At 39.2% G+C, this 19,543-nt stretch overlaps 1 protein-coding gene across 2 annotated transcripts in view; it reads left to right on the forward strand.

The window, feature by feature from the left end:
* Nucleotides 1-941: 941 nt before the first annotated feature.
* Nucleotides 942-19,543, forward strand: part of CHTF18 (chromosome transmission fidelity factor 18) — a 52,921-nt gene continuing 34,319 nt past the window's right edge. Inside the window, exons 1-12 of one of the 2 annotated variants that reach the window (XM_051969340.1) lie at nt 942-1,153; nt 3,617-3,871; nt 5,950-6,094; nt 7,307-7,508; nt 9,503-9,595; nt 10,400-10,452; nt 12,399-12,570; nt 13,916-14,134; nt 14,774-14,871; nt 15,731-15,854; nt 17,518-17,660; nt 19,008-19,101. In XM_051969340.1, the coding sequence (XP_051825300.1) occupies nt 1,048-1,153; nt 3,617-3,871; nt 5,950-6,094; nt 7,307-7,508; nt 9,503-9,595; nt 10,400-10,452; nt 12,399-12,570; nt 13,916-14,134; nt 14,774-14,871; nt 15,731-15,854; nt 17,518-17,660; nt 19,008-19,101 (1,704 nt within the window). In that variant the 5' untranslated portion in view covers nt 942-1,047. The remainder of the gene's footprint in view (nt 1,154-3,616; nt 3,872-5,949; nt 6,095-7,306; nt 7,509-9,502; nt 9,596-10,399; nt 10,453-12,398; nt 12,571-13,915; nt 14,135-14,773; nt 14,872-15,730; nt 15,855-17,517; nt 17,661-19,007; nt 19,102-19,543) is intronic. The other variant, XM_051969346.1, reaches the window with a different exon arrangement.

Raw genomic sequence — 19,543 nt, forward strand, 5'->3', positions numbered from 1 at the left:
GAGGACTTTACACAGCCCGTCTTATCTCCACCCGGTAGTTTGGGGGTTTAGTGTATTAGCTGCCTGGAAGAGAAAGGTCGGGATAGAATGGGGTGTAAAGGTCCCAAGGCCTGGGTGCAATCTTGCACCACGGAACTCAGAAGTGAGCCTCGGTTAATCAGGGTGTCTGGGAGTAAAACGTAGCTCCTACTTATCTAAGTGGTTAGTAAAATGGTAAGTGCCTCATTTTCACAGTATCATACACACGCCGTCGGCACCACCTACGGGGGGCGACCTGCGGCGTCTCGGTACAGCAGCCGAACAAGGGCAGAGAGCTCACTGAAGGCAGGCTATCACCGGAGTAAAGGGCTCCAACTAGCAGCGCAGCCCCGGCGCTCAAGGCCCGGTCCTCGGTCCCATTCCCAAATAAAGATGCATCGGAAATGCAGCCCAACCCACAGTCCACCGGGGCAACCGAGCTGTCAAGCAAGCCCGGAGGGCGCTGGAGAAGGGACTGCACTGCGGGGTTACTTCCTCCCACACAGCAAACTGCACGCATTTGTCCCAAAGTCGCGCCGGAAGGGGCAGCTTCCCCGGGAGCAATGAAAGGGTCCCACCCGCCCTTTCCACCTCTCCCCCAGCCTCCAGTTCTGGCCCCTTTCCTTTCGAGGCGACTTAGTTCGGACTCACCGCAGCTTAGCCTTTCCGCAGTGGAGAAAGCAAGCACCGCCACACTTCCCAGGGACACTGGAGCTTGCAAGACCGTAGCCTTCAGTTGTGCCATTGGCTTTTCCACCCCGCCTCCATGGTTAGACAGAGAGCCATGCTGGCCAATAGGAGAGCCTCTAACGCCCCCAGCCGAACCCGGAACGCTGGTTGGCTGCTGCCCGGTGGAACGTTCCCGGAATTCGCCGAGGGCGGCGGTGCGCGCGCACTGCGTCGCGTTGGCTAAGCGCGGGTTTTTCAGACCAGCTGCTCTGCGCCTGGGCAGTCTCAGGTGTTCAGGCTGGGGACCTGCGCCCCGTGGGCCACTGTGGCCCCCGCAGTTTCCAGAGCTGAGTCTGCTGCATGTTTGGAGCCACGATGGAGGACTACGAGCAGGAACTATACGGAATCGAAGATGAATTCGAAGACCAGTTTGCCTCCGAGCTGGAAGTCTTAGCGGAGCTGGAAGGTGGGTGAGGTTGCAGTCAGGAGGGCTAACCGACACCCCCTCAGTCCCGGGGACCTGAGGAAAAGCGGAACCGGCGCTTGTCTGAGTGAGGAGAGCGCGGGGATCCACCGCCCTGGCGCTGCGGGGCTGTAGTGCAGCCGTGAGCATCCTTGGCGTTCTCATTCTCACCTACACTCCTCCTAACTGTATGTCCCGGGGCAAGTCACCTTATCTGCCTCAGTTTCCATCTGTAAAATGAGGATAATAATAGCACTTTCTTCACAAAATTGTTGGGAGCCACTTGACTCAATTGTAAAGTTACTATTATTAACTAGTATGGCTCCGGAGTCGAGAAGATTTCAAATCCCGTCTCCTATATTAGTGGGCAAACTATCTGTTTGAACCTCAGTTTCGTCTTCTGTAAAATGGGAATGATAATAGCACCTACTTCCCAAGGTGGTTGTAAGTGTAAAGTAAACGGTGTAAACCTTAAAGCACCATATAAATGTGAATTGTTATCATTTTATGTAGGAACCTCCGGCCCAGAAGTTTGTCCTGTCTGTAAGATGTATAGAAAGCACAGACACCAAGGAGCAAGATTTAAGCTCTAGGGACTCTCCATTCTTTTCACCTTTTGGAGACTTTCCTCACCTTGTGACATAGTACACTTTTACAGTGTAGTGCTGTACAAATAACTATGGCCTGACATTTGGAAGAAACCCGGGATTTGGGCTCCCACTGTCTTGTATAATTTAACCTCCGTTTCCTCATTTATCAAATGGGGATAATAAAAGTTTGCACCAAGTCCCTCTCAAGGTATTTTGTGAGGAAAGCATTTTGCATGCTGAAAAACACTAAAGAAAATGAGCTGGGAATACTCCTTGATTACTTTTCCAGCTTTGCTACCCGAATCCAGGAAAGCAAGGCCCTTCTCTGTGGCCCGTTTTCCTCATCTGAAGAATAATTGATGATAATCCTTGTACTACTTATCTTATAGGTCATGGGTATATATAGAGGATCTTAGATGAATAATTTAAGACAGGGTTTCTTAAACTTTTTCCACTCGCAACCCCTTTTTGCCCAAGAAAATTTTACATAACTCCCAAGTGTATATATATGTGTGTTTATATGTATGTGTGTATACATACATATATGTATACACGTGTATATGTATAATAGGTATGCAATAAAACATTTACTGATAATCATAAATTTATTTTAAAACAATTCTTTGGTATACATATAATTTTATCATTTATTAAGGATGAGAGCAAGTTTTCATACTAATGAGATGGGATGTGCTTGCTTATTTTAAATATTGGCAGAATATTTGATACCTTTTATTGTCAAATTTTTTGTGACCTACAGTTTAAGAAGTTTTGGTATTAAAGGACCTTAGAGACCATTGAGTTCAATTTATCATTTTTCAGATAAGGTCATTCAAACACAAAAATGAAGTAACTTGCTTAGGATCACACAGAAACACCATAAATCAAGCCATAAAACACTTTAGAAACAGAAGCTGTTATGTTGTCATAACTGTTACACTAGCTAATGTAAAAACTCTCATCATAGAATTACAGATATAGAATAGAAAGAAATCATAGTTAGATGATATCTAGCCGAGTCTCTCCATTTTACTGGAGAGAGAAGAGCTTGTAAAGCTAAGTGTTTTACAAGTAATAATAGTAATAGTGTGCATTTACTAAGCACTTTGCAATTATTATTTCATTTGATTTTCATATTAACATATAATTTTCATCATTAGATTGTAACTTCCTTGAAAGTGAGGATTGTCTTCTCCCCCCCTTCCCCCCGCATTGGTATCCTCAGCTCTTAGCATAGTGCCCAATACATTGTTTAGTCGCATCTGGCTCTTTGTGATCCTATGGACCATGTCCATGGGGTTTTCTTGGCAAGGATACTAGTATGGTTTGCCATTTCCTTTTCCAGTGCATTGAGGTACACAAGACTTGAGTGATTTGTCCAAGTTCTCACAGCTAACAAGTTTCTGACACCAGGTTTTGTATTCCGGTCTTCCTGACTTCTGGCTCAATGCTCTATCCACTGAGCTACCCAGCTGCCATCACCTGGCATGTAGTAGGCATTTAATAAATGTTTATTGTCTGCTGACTATTTGATCCTTACAACTCTGTGAGATGAGTGTTGTTATGATCCCCATTTTGTAATTGAGAAAACTGAGGCATAAAATAACTTGCCCAGTGTCACACAGTTAATAAGTATTTAAGGAGAAATTTGAATTCAGGTCTTCTCCAGTCCAGGTCCAATATTCTCAGTGCTCCACAGATGAGGAAAATGAGACTCATTTAAGTGGTCACATAGGTAGGGAGTAATAGACAGGATTTGAATCCAAATCCTTTAACTCTAACGCCACTGTATAACTCTATTAATTTTGTTGTCCCTTTACCCAGAAATGCCCCCTTTACTTCTAGCCTATGACAGTATTGCTTTTTTTTCCTCCAGAAGGTCGCTCTCTCCCATCATCCAGAGCCTCACAACCCCAGAAGAACAAGCTGACATTTGAAGAAGCCATTACATCTGGGGATGCCATTCCCTCTCTCATCAGCATCCAGGATCAACAGAATGACATTTCCCCCAGAAAAAACCATAAGGACATTGGAGACAGCAGCTCCAAGAAACGGATTCTGACTGCTGATCTCAAGAAAAAAAAGGAAGAAAAAGACTCTGAGTTTTTATTCTCAGAGGACCTCACACTCAGTAAGTTGGCCGAATCATCCTGCTGCTAGAGAAGGAATCAGAGCCTATTAAATCACACAAACAGGCATAATAGAACTAACTTGAAATTGTAACAAATCAGAGAAGAGATCTCAGAAGTCACTTAGATAACTCTTCACATGAAGCATAACATCCCTGAAAAGTAGCTGTCCAGCCCATACGCAGACCTTTCCAGGAGCTATAGATTCTCTAAAACAGCCCATTCTACTTTTATATAGAAGAAAAGTTGGCAATCTGGAGGGCTAGATATACCAGCCATCTATTATACAGCCCACAAGCTAAGAATGGTCTTTACTTTAAAATACATTAGGACTCTTTATTAAAAAAAAAAAAATGTAAAAAACAAGACAAGCCATTCTAATATGTTTGTTGACTCCTAATGTAGACAGCTGTCAACATGGATAACTCAGTGGTCCAATGGGTAGAATGCTGACCCTGAAGTTAGGAAGAATTCAAATCCAGTCTCAGATACTTTCTAGCCATAAGTCTAAGCAAGTCATTTAACCCTTTTTGCCTCAATTTCTTCATCTGTAAAATGAGCTTGGAGGAGGAAATGGCAAATCATTTCAGTATTTTTGCCAGGAAACCCCCAAGCTGACACAATTGAAAATAACTAAACAACAAGCATTAAAACATTTTTTCCTAAACCAATAAGCATTTTTGGTCCTAATTGCTATCTTTTATTTTTAACATGACCTACATTTTCCATGTTGTCTCTTGTTCTCCTATGTTCAGAGAATCATCTTTAATAATGATAGCATTTGCATTATGTTTTGAGGTTTGCAAAGTACTATATGCTACTTCATAATATCCTTAAAACAACTGGGAGAGGTAGGTGCTATTATTCCCATTTTATAGATGAAGAAATTGAGACACAGAGAGGTTAAGTGATTTGTATGCAGAATTGAATTTGGTTCTTCCAAGTCCAGGAATAAAAATGAAGAGGAATAAACAGTTCAACCAAACTAATTCACAAATCATAAGTCTGATATGATATATCATGTTCTATACCCCTTATCCCCTTTATTGGCCACCTTGTATTTCTTTTTTAGGGTCAAGTTACAGCAATCTTTTATTATAAATATCTCATGAGAATACAAAGACAAAATGATGTTTTATCCATGTCAAGTCGAATGCATCCCCAATTCCTAGTTAATCCATAACATGGTTTAGAAACCAACCTCATCACTCTCCTCTGAACACACTTTTCCCCAACCTTTCTAAAATGTAGCAAGAACGCTGATATGATCATGACTATAAAACTGAGCATATATCAAGTATCCGAAATTACCTGGGGCTATCACCCTTGCCTTCTGACTAAATATTTGTGGTGAATTGGGCCTTTTAAGATCTCATTCGCTTTTTTAGGGGCTTTCTCATTTTAGGGCAAATCACACACTATTTCCAATTTATATCTAGAACAGCATTATCAAATTCCAAAAAAAAAAAAAAAAAATAGGTCAGCTGCATATTGGCTTAGAAAACCACATAGTATCATTATCTATGTTCTGTCATATTTTTATTTATTTCATTAAATATTTCCCAGTTACATTTATTTATTTGAAACAAATACAAAATAGGAAAAGAAAAAATGTGCACAGTATAATATGAGAGGATTCAAAATATGAGAAAATAATTTTCATTTAAAAAAAAAAAACCTATATAATATATACTACACATTCCCAGTTACATTTTTAATCTGATTCTAGTTATACTCAGGAGAATAGAATTTCAGGAATTTGGAACCCTGAGAGGTAGTTTCAGCTTTGAAAAGAGATTCCATATGGTCTTCCCAGGTGACAAAGGTGATTATCTAGGGAAGCTGAGGTTGTTTGGGAGTGATATTCCCTAACCTTTAGAGTTCAGCATTTTTAATGAATAACTTTAGGAAGCTCTTGGATCCTGGTTCCACCCCTTTGACCAAGACAATACAAAAGACTGGAAACTAAGGAGAAGCCTTAGAGAAATTAAAGAGCCTGAAACAAACAAACAAAAAAGAAATTAAGCAACTTGGTCCCTCTGTACAGGCTCCTTATTACTTCTACTTCATGTCCCAACAGCTCCTAAGCCTAAGAGGCAGAGGCTGGATGTAGTCAAGAAGCTAACCTTTGGACAAGAGGAAGAACCAATCTATCCTGACTCCCCTCCCAAAGATATCACCCCACCCCTTTCTCCTGAGGACCACCAAGAGATGTGGAATAACAGGTAGGTGTGAATATGGCCAGGTGGCTACCATGCAAAAACAGCAAGGTATTTGTTAAGCATCTACTATACATCTGGCACTGTGTCCAAGACTGAGGATTCTGGCTGGTTGGTAAGTGGTTGTCCTTCCTCCTTGAAGAGAAACAGAATGACATCATTATGTTGGAGTTGAGGTACAGTGTGTCTTACTGGTCCTTCAGACTAATGCAAGCTTGAAAGGCTCTACCATGGGATGGGCACAAATAGTCCATTTGGAATAGAGATATCTAAATTTGCACATCTCACATTTCTTTTGAACTACTGCAATTCTGTTTTGCTCATAAAACATGGCTCTAGGGATGCAAAAAGAGAAACTTATGAAACTTACAGTCTAATGGAGGAGACAACAGGCAAATAAATATGTACAAAACATGTATACACACACACACACACACACACACACCCCTGAGAGGTAGTTTCAGCTTTGAAAAGAGGTTCCATAAGGTCTTCCTATGAAGCAAAGGTCAATATAGAGAGAGAAAGAGAGAGGTTTTAACCTATATATAGGTTAAAACAGGAAATAATTAAGAGGGAAGGCATGTTTGTGAGATGGAAAGAGCATTAAGACTTATAGTCAGCAGTTCTAAACTCTGAACTTGGCTTAGTATAATCACTTTGTGCCTCAGTTTCCTCTTCTGTGTTTTTGATATTTGCCCTACTTTTAGAAGAGTAGGATGAGATGATGAGTGTGTAAGGTAGGAAGCATCATTGAACAGTGATAACATTGCTGATTTTGGTCAGAAAACTGAATTCAAGTTACTGCTTCAATACTTAGTATCTGAATAACCTTGAATATAATCTATAATCTTTTGAACCCATTCCCTTATTTTAACAGTGGGAACAATAATGCTTGTCCTACTGAACTCATGAGATTCTTGGGATGAAGCTCTTTGTAAATCTTAAAGGGTTGTATAAGTTAATTATTGATAATATTAAATATATTATTAATAAGGTCATTGACATTTTTTAGAGGAAAGGGGAAAAGTGATTTGCCTGATCATGTAGCAAATTAGTAATAGAACTTTAGTTTGCAATCTTATCCAATTCTTATTATTCCTTTATACAATTTTATACAAAACTGGGAAGTTGGTGACTGATATGAGACTGGGAAGTTTTGTCACTGGACCCTCAGACTTGCTCATCAGTATTTGTGCTTGTTCCCTGTGGATGCTATAGAGACTTGGACAAGTTTCTGGATCAAGGGCCCCTGGACATAAGTGATGTGGGTTTCCTACAGATGACACCGTCTCCTCGTCGGAACAAGAAATTAATTCTGAAACGTCCCCCAGTCCTGGAGGAATATATCAATGTGACCTCTACCGATGGCACCAGGGTCTACATGGCGGTAAAAGATGATCCCTTGGGAGTAGGAGTGAAGGTAAGAGGGACTGGAGGGTTGGCTAAGCCTTCAGTGTTCTATGTTCTATCCCTTGTGATATAGGCCCTGCCTTCAAGCAGCTTACCATCTAAATAAAAAAAGTAGCCTATTTTGCCTGCAATGTGGGATACATGAAACTGAGTAGTATGACCTGAGACAAAAAAAAGGTAAGTTGGACTGATGATGAGGAAGAAGAGGAAAGAAGGAGGGAGAGGAAGGAAGAAGAAGAAAGGAGGAAGAGGAGAAGAAGAATTAGTCTGATGTTTCCATGTGTTGGGCTAGTACTCAGGTCTAGTATTTTAGGTTCAATTTTGGAATGAAATAAGACACTTAAAAGTCATCCAACAATCCAGAAAAGGAGATTTACTTAGTCATAGCATTAAAAGGATATTCATCAAAGATACAGCTCTCATCTTGGGTAGACATAGTACTCCTAATACACACTCACCTCCATATTAAAAGAGTCTGGTCAGGACATTGGAACATCATTCAGGTATGAAGGACTTTCACTCCATCTTGATGTGCCCTTATTTATGGTACATTGTACTTTATATTTATACCCTTGTATTTTTATATATCTTATATGTATGCCCTTATGTATTTATTTGGGATATCTTATATTTGTGCCCTTAGGTGACCAGGAAGCTTCATTGACATGAGGCCTTTTGAATTTTAGCCTTCTAGTCCAGTCAAGTCTAGGAGCCAGCTTCCTTGGATTTTAGAAAAAGAATTAGCTTAGACCTATTTAGCAAAGGGACAGTGAATAGAAATCCTGGCCAATTACACCCCAGTTGTTAAGTCTTAGAATTATTCTAAAACTTTAAAGCTCAAGATATCTTAGAAATTAATTCATTTGGGCACTCACAGCTATCTGTGTGCCCGGCATTATGCTGGCTGCTCCATTCAAATGTGCCTCCCTTTATACAACAGGTAAAGTTTTTCTGAAAAGTTGTATATAAATTGAAACCTAATTTAAAATTTTATTTTATTTTATTTAATAACTATTTATTGACAGAACCCATGCCAGGGTAATTTTTTACAACATTATCCCTTGCACTCACTTCTGTTCCGATTTTTCCCCTCCTTTTCTCCCTCCCTCCACCCCCTCCCCCAGATGGCAAGTAGTCCTATACATGTTAAATATGTTATAGTATATTCTAGATACAATATATGTGTGCAGAACCGAACAGTTCTCTTGTTGCACAGGGAGAATTGGATTCAGAAGGCATAAATAACCCGGGAAGAAAAACAAAAATGCAAGCAGTTTACATTCATTTCCCAGTGTTCTTTCTTTGGGTGTAGCTGCTTCTGTCCACCCTTGATCAATTGAAACTGAATTAGATCTCTTTGTCGAAGAAATCCACTTCCATCAGAATACATCCTCATATAGTATCGTTGTTGAGGTATATAATGATCTTCTGGTTCTGCTCATTTCACTTAGCAGAAACCTAATTTAAAATTAACCAGGATAGCTCATGATTTAAAGGAACATTCTTGTCTTAGGGAAGGAAGGGTTCTTGTGTAAAATTAAGTCCTACTCCAAAGGGATCATCTTTTACCACCATGTACTTACTAGTAAGTTTGGATTTTTGCTCAACTATGTGGCCTAATTAATTTCAAGATAAGAAAAGAATTTGAGCTATCTGTGGAACCTGCTTAAATAGGATTTGACCTGTATTATCATTTTCAGTTCTTACCCATCACAGTGGCTTCCAAAATTCCGCTGTTAAGAGGCTCATTCTTTTGGCCCTATTAAAATACAAATGGTCAGAAGCATTGTTCATTAAACCCTTGATCTCATTCCTCTCCATAGAGATTTGAATTATCATTTATTCCCTCTTTCTATGACCAGGTGTGCTACTGGGAGGTGGAGGGTGTAGATATCTGTGGAGGGAAAGGACATCTAGTGGGGAACACAGAGAGGAGGCCTGGAGTTTGCCCCTGGGAGGGGGGTTTTATAAAAGTGTTATATCTACAGACCTTGTTTCCCCCAGCTCTCCCAGTGTGATGCTGCCTGGCGTGGACATGGGCAACTCCATTTGCTGGGTATGCCCTTTTCTTACCTGAAGGAGCAGGTTGATGATGAGGTAAGGCTCCATGTCTGGTGGTTCTTTGTGCTTAGGGACTCCTGGTTGGAGGAGGGAGAAGATTGATGAAGCCTGATGAAAAAACAAAAGCAAAGCACTAGATCTAGAGTCCAAAGTTGTTTTTTTCTTTTCTTTTTTTTTTTTTTATTGTTGTTTTGTTTCACATTTCTAAAATAACCAAGTCAGCCTCTCTGGGCCTGTTTTCTCATTTGTAAAATGGGGATAATAATAATACCTTTTTAAGTTATTAATATTTAAAATTACTTTTCTTATATCACTGAATTGGGATGAAGGAGAAAACCTTGTGAACACTCATACAGGCTATAGAAATGGAAATTTAGTTGTTATTTTGATGTATATTTGCCTCTCATTCTTTCTCCATGTGCTTGCAAAGTATAACAATGAGATTTTTTTTTTTTTGTCTAAGGAATCAGAGAAAAGATTAGAATCAAAGTTTCCCAATTCCTAACCAGATCCACTTTCTATAAAATAGTCTGTATTCAAGGAAACTTTGAAAAACCTAGCTTGAAATCTGAAATGTAAATTTTTTGTTAAACCCACAAGATATGGTCTTAAAGCATAATGTAATCCTAATTTTGTATGGTAAAGAAATAGCTAGATATATCATCAAGGGAGCTGGGTTTGAATTTTTATCACTTAGTGTCTATATATATATATATATATATATATATAACCATATATGTCTATATAAAACAATAGAATTTATTATTTACATATAATATATTATTTATATATAACATATATATTATTTATATGTGATTCCTCTCATCTGTTTGTTTGCAGCGTAGGCGGAAGGTTCTGGAAGCTTCACAAAAACTGACTGAGGTGCTAAACAGGTCTGTTTATTCGATTTTCTTCCTGTTCTTTCTAGGGCAGCTAGGTGGCACAGTGGTTAGAGCCCCAGGCCTGGAGTCAGAAAGACTTGAATTCAAGTCCATTCTCAGACACTTACCAGCCATGTGACCCTGGGCAAATCACTTAACCCTGTTTGTCTCAGTTTCCTCATCTGTAAAATGAGCTGGGGAAGAAAATGTCAAATCACTCGAATGCCTTTGTCAAGAAAACTCCAAACAGGATCACAAAGAGTCAGACGTGAAATGACTGAACAATAACTGGTCTATCTGGGAAAGACTTTGCTTCCCAACACCCTTGGTCTTCTGTGGATTTTACACTACTGACACTGGTTCTAAAGTCCCTTTTGTTTGTTGCTTTCCCAGAAGGAAATACCCTCCTATTCACATGAGGGTCTTAGCCCAAAGCCGAGTCCCTATAGATAATCCCACCAACTAGCCAAATTCATGTTTTGGTCAATGTGTGAGAAAGTGTAGGTAGCTTACTACAGTACATTCCCACCACTAGAAACACAGCATCTGGTCCTTATCCTACTGTGAGACAGTTAAGTCATGATAGATTTTAGAGATGAAGGGTACCTTAGAAATCATCTTTGAAATCATCCATCTGCTTCCTTTTACAGATAAAAGGATTGAGACCTAGAAAGGATCACTGATTTGCTCTTAGTCATACATACAGTAAATATCAGAAGTGAGATTTGAATTCAGATCCTCTGACTCAAAATCCAGCAACTTTTCTTCTAAACTGTACCAGACTGCTCTATTTGCAGACACTATGATGATTTACTTTAAAGAATCTGAGATGGAAACTGAATGTGAATCAAAATGTACAAGATTCACTTTTTTTTTTCATTTTCTTCTGTTTTTTTTTTTTCTCTTGTGGTTTTTCCTTTTTGTTGTGATGTTTCTCTCCCAACATGATTCATAAAGAAATGTGTATTTAAAAAATTAATATAAATGTATAATAAGAAAAAAAGAATCTTAGAAATCAATGAACAAATTAATCAGACAGATTCCATCAATAGAAAGACATACAATGAAACACACCAAAATCCTCAAACTTTCTCTCTATTGCTAACAAGACCCTTTAGGAAGAGATTTTTTTTTTTTTTTCTGAGACAATTTGCATTAAGTGACTTGCCCAGGGTCATAAAGCTAGGAAGTGTTAAGTGTTTGACTCTGAAGTCCTTTTGACTTCAGGGCTGATGCTCTATTCACTGCACCATCTAGCTTCCCCTGAGATTTTTTTCTAAATAATAGCTTTTTATTTCAAAATATATACAAAGATAGCCTTCACCATTCATCCCTGCAAAATCCTGTGTTTCAAATTTTTCCCTTTCCCTTACTTCCTCCCCTAGATAGCCAGCAATCCGATACATGTTAAATATGTACAATTCCTCTATATGTACCTCCACATTTATCATGCTATACAAGAAAAATCAGACCAAAAAGGGGAAAAAAATGAGGGAAAAAAAGCAAGCAAACAACAAAGGTGAAAACACCATGTTTTGATCCACCTTCAGTCCCCACAGTCCTTTGTCTGGATTCAGATGACTCCATCTATCACAAATCCATGAAGCTGACCTGAATCACTCTATTGCCAAAAAGAGTCAGGAAGAAATTTAAAAAAAAAAAAAAAAGTTCATTCATAATAAAAATTAACCTTTCTCCAAGAACTCAGGACTCAGGTGAATAGAGTTAGAAAACAATCTGTACAGCAAAATCAGAAAGCTTAAATAATCAGAGTGACATTCATTGTTCATGGTTGGGTTGTGATGAAAATGACAATATTATATACACTAGTGTATAGCTCTAGTGGCACACCGAATGTTACCAGTGAGGGAAAACCTGCATCCCTGTGCTGTAAGTAGGAGGCAGTGTGGATGTAGAGCTGTTTGATGCTCACCTGTTGGTATTATGTTGGTTTTCAGGCATCGGAGGGCCAGTGAACCTGAAGGGGAGACCCCAGAAATGGGAGATGGTGTCAGTAGAGCCAGAGGGATGGAGGAAGAAGAGGAGAAAGAAAATCAAGACTCTTCCCAGCACAGCCTCTGGGTCGACTTATTCACCCCTCGGCACTACAGGGAGTTGCTCAGTGATGATGTGAGTTTGTATTCCAAGAAGCAGAATTGGTTTCTTCATCACAAAAATTGTGTGCATGTTGGGAGCTTAGAGGTAGAAGTAGAAAACAAATTTAATTGATGTCTTGCTAGTTCTAGGAAGATTATCTAGTAGAATGATGGCCACTGGGCTTGGAGGGAATTGAAAGGTGGCTGTTTTACAGGTTAAAGGAAAAGCTACTGATAAATCCAAATGGTTGAAAAAGGCTCAATCATAGAGTCATGGATAGAGCTGGAGAGGACCTTGGTTAAGCCCCTCATTTTTAAGATGAAACTCGGGTCCTGAGCAATTCAGCAACTTGTCTGTGTCACAAAGCAAGTCAGTGGCAGAGCCAGTTAAAGCAATCTGGTTGTTTGTTGTTAGTGGTAAACATTTCCTTCAAAATAATTGAAATGTCCAATGAAAAGGTGTTCTGGTGCACTGCCCTGATTGGAGAAGCCAGCTTTTGGGGTTCTTTGTAAAATTTAATCTTTCTCCAGGCAGCCACGAGCAAGAAAAATCAAACAGTGACCCCTCTGGAAGCAGAGATTGGCAGTACTCAAATTATTTGGCTTGGAAACAGCACTAGAGAGAGTCTGAATTCCTCTTTACCACTAATTGGCTATGTGATCTCTCTGGACCTCAGTTTTCCCATCTGTAAGATTAAGGGTTAGATTAGGTGATCTCTAATAACGGCTGAGTAGCTCCATAGTGCACAGAGCTCTGGACCTGGGTCAGGAAGATTCATCTTCCTGAATTTAAATCTGATATTTCCTAGCTGTGTGGTTCTTAGCAAGTCACTTAAACGTCTGCTGTAAAATGAGCCGGAATAGGAAATGTCAAACCACTCTTAGCAGCTTTGGCAAGAAAACTCTCAAACAGAGTCATGAAGATTTAGGCATGATATTCCAATAGACTTGTGATGAAGCGAGCCATCTACATCCAGAACTGTGTGTGGATCACAATATAATATTTTCACTCTTTGTTGTAGTTTTCTTGCTTTTTCTTTTCTTTCTCTTTTTTCCTTTTTGATCTGATTTTTCTTGTACAGCATGATAATTGTGGAAATGAGTAAAGAAGAATTGTACATATTTAACATATATTGGATTACTTGCCATTTAGGGGAGGGGAAGGGAGGAAGAAAAAAATTTGAAACACAAGGTTTTGCAAGGATAAATGTTAAAAACTATCTATGCAAATATTTCAAAAATAAAAAGCTTTTTTAAAAAAAAAAAAGTTAGGAATGACTGAAAGTGACCGAATAATAAAACTGAATAACAAAATTGACAATTTCCCCAGTAGTCTCTCTTTCTCTGCTGCTCATGAAAATGTCCACTCTCCCCAACAGTACACCAACCGCTGTCTTCTGAAGTGGCTCAAGCTATGGGATGTGGTGGTGTTTGGCAGAGAGAAGGTTGCCAAGAAACCAAAACTGAATTCTGAGCAGCCATCAGCCCGAGGTCCCTCCAAACACGGCAGAGAGCCCCAGAAGTGGAAGACCAAAGAGCAGATAATGGAGGAGATCTTGGATGCTGAGCTGGATCAGAACAACAGACCCAAATACAAGGTGAGGGCTCAGCAGGCCTGAGATTCAATCTCTAATTCTCATTTCATTAATTCCTCATCCAAATCTGTGACTGGACAGAAACTGAGGCGAAATCTATCTTTTATGTTTATTGTGTATTTAATTGGGTGAGATTTGGGAGGAGATCTTTTGCATATGAGAAAGGGGGGGAAATACTTTAAACAAGTAATATGGTGATGAGGATAAATTCTGTTCCCTCATGCTTGTAAAGGGCTTTGTTCACAACAATCCAGCTAAGAAGGCTGTGTTGGTCTCATTGTCCCAGCTATAGAGATGAGCAAATCGAGGCCCAAAGAAATAAATTGAGTTGCCTCAAGTCACAGAGCTTAAATGGCAGAGACACTGAATCCAGGTTTCCCAGGTCCTCTACTCTTTCCATTTATAAGTCCATCTTGGACTTAAAACTTTATTAGGGAAGACAAAATTCACAGACAAAACCCAAACAGAAAATAATACTTTATGATATTTTATCAAGCATTGAGCTGCATAGTGCTGATTTATAATTCCTTTAGGAGTCAAAAAAAAAGGGGGGGGGAGATATGGTGGGGTTGAATTTAGTCAAGGAGGATTTCATACCCTCATAGACTTTCAGGGCATTTTTCTGTCTCCTTTTGATTACAGGTAGCCCTTCTGTGTGGCCCACCTGGGCTGGGAAAAACCACCTTGGCACATGTGATTGCCAGACATGCTGGGTACAGTGTGGTGGAGATGAATGCCAGGTGAGTAGTGCAGGGGCAAGAGATTTCAAGGGAGGAAATCTCTAGCAAGTGAATTCTGAAACTAGGAAAATATTCTTTAAGAAGAAAAAAGAGAATTTACATGATTGACAGCACAGTGTGGAATACAGTATTGGATTTTGGGCAAGAACCCTGAGTTCAAATCCTTCCTAGTACACTTCCCAGAGTGAGCCCCAGCCTCATCTTATTCATTTGTGAAGTGGGGATACTAATAGTATCTATCTCTCAAGGTTGTTGTAAAGATCAGATGAAATAGCATAAGTAAGGTACTTTGTTAACTTTGAAGTGTTAGGTGAATGCTAGTTATTATTACTATTATTTACGACAAGCCTCTGAGAGAGATTGTGAAAGTATCATTATATATATTTCAGAGTTGAGGAAACCAAGTATTATAATGCTCTGTTACTAATAAGTAGCAGAATCTTGATTTTTAGCCCTTTAGATCTAAACTTTTAAACTCTCAAGTCTAATGGGGTTTTCCCCCCATTATCTGGGCTATCAACAGAAAAAGATCTATATTGGAGACAAGAAGGATTTCTTAAATGTCCACCTTATATTGTAAGTTATTCTTTGGCCTCACAACAGGGGATTGCTTTGTATGACCTTCTGAGGTCTCCTCCCAATTCATAATTCTTTTTTTTTTTTTTAATGATCCCATGTAGAGAATTTTTTTCATAATAATAGTTTTTTATTTTCAAAATACATGCAAAGATACTTTTCAACATTCACCCTTGCAAAATCTTATATTCCAAATTTTTCCCCCTCCCTTCCTCCAGCCCCTTCCCTTAGGCAGCAAGTAATTCTTTACTGCTCTGATGGCTTTGGCCTGGTTCTATTTCAGTGATGACCGTAGTCCTGAGGTCTTCAAGACTCGCATCGAAGCAGCCACGCAGATGGAGTCAGTTTTGGGAGCCAAGGGGAAGCCCAACTGCTTGATCATCGACGAAATAGATGGTGCGCCTACGGTATGCCTGAGTTTAGAAGAGCTTTTAGGCTACTGTATGATCAGACCTTGGCTCTCCACAGGCCTTCCAGCATGGTGTGGGTACAGATTCTCGGATCATTACCCAGTTATTACACTGTGGTGCTCCTGGTGCCAGAATCATGGGCTCCATCCCCATAGAGGCCAGTGAACTTCAGTCAGAGACAACAGCAGCTTGATTCATTGTCCCTATCAGATGTTCTCAGACATTGCCAGACAGAGGGAATGTCTGAATGGATTAGTAGAAATTATTTAAAATGTATTTTACTCCCAGTGCCAAGGTAGTAGTTAGGTGATTAATTGGATGGAGCCAGAATCAGAAAGAGTCATCCCTGAATTCAAATCTGGCTTTTCACACTTATTAGTGGTGTGATTCTAGGCAAATCACTTAACTCTGTTTGCCTCAGTTTCCTCATATGTAAAATAAAATAAAAAAAAGGGAGAAGGAAATAACAAGTCACTCCAGTGTCTTTGCTAAGAAAACCCCAAATAAACTAAACAAGTTTGAAAAATGAACAATAATTTTTTTTAAATGCCAGCTGCTCTTCTCACATAAAGTGGGAAATTATTTTTATTATAGGCTATAGATAGGCCCACCTATCTATATGCTGTGATTCACATCCATGCCCAGACGTTGGCCATCTACTAATGGATGGAATACATGAGAGTAAGAAAAGATTTAGACTTAAACTTTGGGGACTTCATAGCAAAGAGTATATGGGCCAGAATAATCAGAGGAGGTTTCCTGGAGGACAAGGAGGAGCTTAGTCTAAGCCTTTAAAAGGCGGTGAAATTGGAAGAACAAGAATGAGGACCCAGGAAAGAAGTGGGAACAAAATTTCCCGACTTTACCGTGTTTCTCCTTAGACCAGAAGCCTTTTATCTCCCAGGGCACCAAGGTTAGAATTGCATCCCTTCTAGAACTCATCCAAGCCATGCATGGGACTTGCCCACTTGGACATACCAAACCAGTCTGTGATCCCAGGCTCATTCGTTGTCAGTCAGGAAGTCTCTTGGTTGAATGTTTAGTTGGCTGGGACTCACTTGTATGTTTTTAATCTGCTAATTCACTTTCCCTTCCCTATCTCTACTGTAAAACAAACACTATCAAGTAAAAGTCACAGTTTTCTCACCACCTCAGAGAGCAGACAAATTAATGCTCAGATTACTACAGAGTTCACAAGGGGAAGCATACACGGCTCAGATTTAGGCCTAAAGGGGCCCAGATCTGTACAATTTACAAATTTTTTTGTTGCTGCACTTCTTCCTTCTTTCCCACCCATTGGCGGTATCTTTTTAAGTGGGATAGGGATGGCTTAGATACAAATATATATTGGAGTCTGTTCATAAAGACTCTCAAGGGCTAATTGTTAAATTTTCAGTGTGAGCATTTATTATCTCAGATAATCCTATATATCAAGGCTTGACTTACTGTTCTATTAATTGGAAAAAATGTTAACAATGCAGATTAAATTTAAGTGTGTCTTGTATATATATATTTTTCCCCCAGAAAGCTGATTGTTAAACATTTATCAGTATACCCTTGAATGTGGGTATTATTTCAGAGAAATATATTCTATTTTATATCATGTCCCTGTATGCTGGAGTCCAGCCACTCACCCATGTATTTCCCTCCCTCTCTCCAGCCCTCCATCAATGTTCTTCTTAGCATCATTAATCGTAAGGATGTTGGAGAGACAGAAACAACAGGAACAGCTGGAGGTGGCAAGAAACGAAAGAAAGAAGGGGGGCTCTTATTGCGACCCATTATCTGCATCTGCAATGATCAGTGAGTGTCTGTGGTTCCTCTCTTTTTGATATCTCCCTCTCTAAAATAGGGAATTAAGACCTGATTTCCAGGGCCTCTTTCAGCTTTAATGTGTCATTCGAAATGACGATACTAGAATTGTTCTAGGTCCTCTTAATGAAGACCTACGGGTGCAAAATGTTACCTATATGGCCAGATGTGGTCATTGGTTTAGTTTTGCTAATTTTCTTTGTTATAAGTGAGAGTTCAATACCAAAACATATATAGAATATAGAGAATTGTAAATGAAAGAGACATTAGAAATTATCTACTCTAAGCTCTTTCCACTACACATAATTGACTGGTCATTTGTCATTAGTTCACGAATAGGGGACACTTCTTATAAGCCTGAATTATCTAAAAATGCTGGTGAAATTGTGGGTGTTCATCAGTGTAGGCCCTTCCTTCATAGATAGAGACTTAACCCATCCACCCCTTTTCATCTTATGGAATTCTTGCCTCAATCTTTGAGCCTGCCAAAAAAGATCTGAGGTACTACCAGTATAAGCCCTAGGCTATCTACTTATTGATCCCTCACTTTCCTGACACAACTGACCTGTTTTCTTTCCCAGTCATAAATATAGATTTAAAGTTAATTCATAATTCATAATTATGATTAATAATTAATGTCCTTTGCTTTACTTTTGATGCTTGAGTCATTATTAGAAATAATGGTGCATCTTTCTTAAGAATTTTTTCCATCACCTTTAGATCTGGTCCTTCCAAGACTAAGGCCTTTCATGATTTAGGACATTATAATGCCATTTGAGAGAGGATCAGTATTAACAAGATAGTATTCTGCATTCATGCACAGTTTGGGATCATTGACAAGCACCTTGTGATTACTTAATAATACATGATAAATATAAAACTAATTCATTTGGAACTTTTTATTTGATGAATGTCTCCTGTTCAAGATCTCAGTTATCACAGATCTTGATGGGTGGGGTTGGTCATCCTATGATTTAGTATATATTATCAGATCATTCTTAAGTAGAGCCTTTACTTTGAATCAGCTTTTCCTTTTCCACTTCCCTATACTTTTTAATATCTGGACATATCATCAGATCGGTGTTTTAATTTTTGTTTTAACATTCTCATTAAATCCATGTCCCACTTCTCATTTGGAGAAGACTAAATCTGGGCTCTCTAGTTCACATCCCATTTTGTGGATTATTGAACTCTAAGACATAATCATTTATTTTCTACTTCTGTTCTGATGGCTTTTTCTGTGACTTTCACTCTTTATTAAGGGGGAGGAAGGGAAGCATGTATGTGCTAGGCACTGTGCTAAAGAGCTTCACAGATATCTCTTTTGATCCTGGATAGATACACACCTTCTCTGAGACAACTGAAGCAGCAGGCTTTCCTCCTACAGTTCCCACAAACACTACCTTCCCGACTGGTCCAGAGATTGAATGAGGTCAGTATCTTGATTAAAGTAAAGGCAGAAGACCCCAATCTAAAAAGTATTTCTACTCAACAGCTAGCTTTATGTCTTTAGGACATGTTAGTTGCTGTGGATGGAGGGCTTGAAGAGAGAATAAGGCAATGGAGAATAATCTGTGTAATTTTTCAGAGGGAGAAATGAAGCAAGGGGATTATTCAGTGAATAGACCAAGATGGCGAAAGCAAATGAGAAAAAGGATCTTCCTGAAGGGGAGGTCAGCCTTCCTTTAGCACTTTCTCATTTCTGACTTATGGACATAAACTTGATTCTTTGTTGTTGTTCAGTTGTGTCCAACTCTTCATGACCCCAGTTGGAGTTTTCTTAGTAAAAATACTGCCGTTTTCTTTTTTAACTCATTTTACTATTGAGAAACTGAGATAAGCAGGGTTAAGTGATTTGTGCAAGGACACATAGC

The sequence above is a fragment of the Antechinus flavipes genome, chromosome 1 (genome assembly GCF_016432865.1).
Source record: "Antechinus flavipes isolate AdamAnt ecotype Samford, QLD, Australia chromosome 1, AdamAnt_v2, whole genome shotgun sequence".
Classification (NCBI taxonomy): Eukaryota; Metazoa; Chordata; class Mammalia; order Dasyuromorphia; family Dasyuridae; genus Antechinus; species Antechinus flavipes.